Raw genomic sequence first — 1,658 nt, 5'->3', positions numbered from 1 at the left:
GGGGGCGCACACGCGTTCCCTCTGCCTGCCGCGGTCCAGCGACGCCACCGCCGCTCAGCACAGCGCGGAGAGGCCCCACACCCCAAGCAGAAGCAGCGAGAGCACCGCAGACACACGCCCGCGCGCAGAACCGTCGCCGCCCCCAGCCTCCCTCTGCACTCTGCCCGCAGCCTCCTTTGCAAGTGCGGCGGAGGCGTTGTTTAGGCCCGGCGCCGACGCATCCTCTTCTTTCCTCTCCAGCGCGGCAACCTCACTGGCGTTGAAGCAGCGGTTGTACAGCAAGACGTTCTTCACCGTCACGTGGAACTCTGCGTTTACTTCGCCGTACCTGTATTCCCCAACGAGGATGTGCGAGACCCTCTCCGGCGGCCTCTCACGCTGAGGTCGCTCAGGGGGAGGCAGATGCGGAGGAAGCACATCAGTAAATGGAGGGTTCCCCTCCAAAGTCCCCACAAACTGCCCGTCGACGTACGCCGAGCCCGTGCCGTTTTCCACCGTGAGCACCACTCGGTATGCCCTCCCCTCCTCCCACGCCATCGTTTGTGCATCCGCTCCTGCTTCTGATCTGAGCTTCGTCCTCCAGTGCTTCTGCTCGTCGTACCACAGCCCCAGATACAACACAGTGAACGTTGTCCCCACGCCCAGCAGTGGGGTGGCGGTCGGTGGCGCTTTGTTGATGGTCACCGTCGCCACAAGAGTCAACTCTTCGCCCACAGAACCCTGCCCGGGATTCCGCCGTCCTCTGCCCACCGGCCACACAATCGATGCGCCACGCCCTGCCAGCTCAAAGCCGTTATCAACCTTCGTTGCTTCTCCAGACACCGTGGCATTCACCCCAAGGCACTCGTCCTTCCAGTGAGTATTGTTGCCTCCGTTCGACAAAAACCCAACCGGCCCGTCCGTTGGCATCGTACCGACGCAGGCAGCAGCGGGTTCTGCGGCGCCATTTGCAGCAGCGCGGGTGGCGGCGGGGCCGCAAAGCTTTGCAACTCTGGCGTCCACGTCCTTCCAAGTTTGCAGCACTGACTTGATGCGCTGCAGCTGCTGCGGGAGGCGCGCAAAGACAAGGCTGTCTGACCTTCCACTCTTACCCACCTTCGAGTAGAGGGCAAACAACTCATCTCTTGTGTACAGCAGCGAGCTGAAGGGGGCGTGGTCCGAATCAGCAGTAGATATCGGCCCAACATCGTGGGTCCGGGCACTTTTTTTTTTTTTATTTCAGTGTGCGTTTTACGACAACCGACGTTGGTCGAGCGCCCACAGAACGAGGAGGAAATGCACTTACGCATACCACAATGTCTGACACCGTGGTGATGTGGGACTCGATGTTGGAGAGTACACCCATACCCACTAAAACCCCCTTGTGCCGCTTGCGCGGCTGATCGGAGATGAAAACCTGCGGGCGCAGGCCAACGGCGGAGAGCACGTTGTCTGATGGAGGGTCTCCGTTCGATGCCCTAACTCCATCGAAGCATCTGTGCATTTTGACCTACCCGCATCCCCACTCCCAATACAGGAACGAGATAATGATGCGAAACGGTTCCCCTTGGACAGGGTACTAGACCTTCCAACACGTAGTAGCACTCAGGAAGGACCGACTCTTAGCTTCCCCTCGGTATAATCGAGAGTACTGGACCCTGGCACCACGGTGAGGTGGT

At 60.1% G+C, this 1,658-nt stretch overlaps 1 protein-coding gene across 1 annotated transcript; it reads right to left on the bottom strand.

Annotated features, from left to right (window-relative positions):
* Window positions 1-54: 54 nt before the first annotated feature.
* Tco025E_08843 (trans-sialidase) lies at window positions 55-909 on the bottom strand (the record flags this gene model as incomplete). Its single annotated transcript, XM_029375679.1, has 1 exon — window positions 55-909. One exon carries the CDS (start codon window positions 907-909, stop codon window positions 55-57), a length of 855 nt encoding a protein of 284 aa, XP_029224272.1.
* Between the last annotated feature and the right edge of the window lie 749 nt (window positions 910-1,658).

Source organism: Trypanosoma conorhini, assembly GCF_003719485.1.
Source record: "Trypanosoma conorhini strain 025E chromosome Unknown Tco_14.4_contig_00892, whole genome shotgun sequence".
NCBI lineage: Eukaryota > Euglenozoa > Kinetoplastea > Trypanosomatida > Trypanosomatidae > Trypanosoma > Trypanosoma conorhini.
The sequence above is the reverse complement of the archived record's forward strand: the minus strand, read 5'-3'. Positions and strand labels throughout refer to the sequence as shown.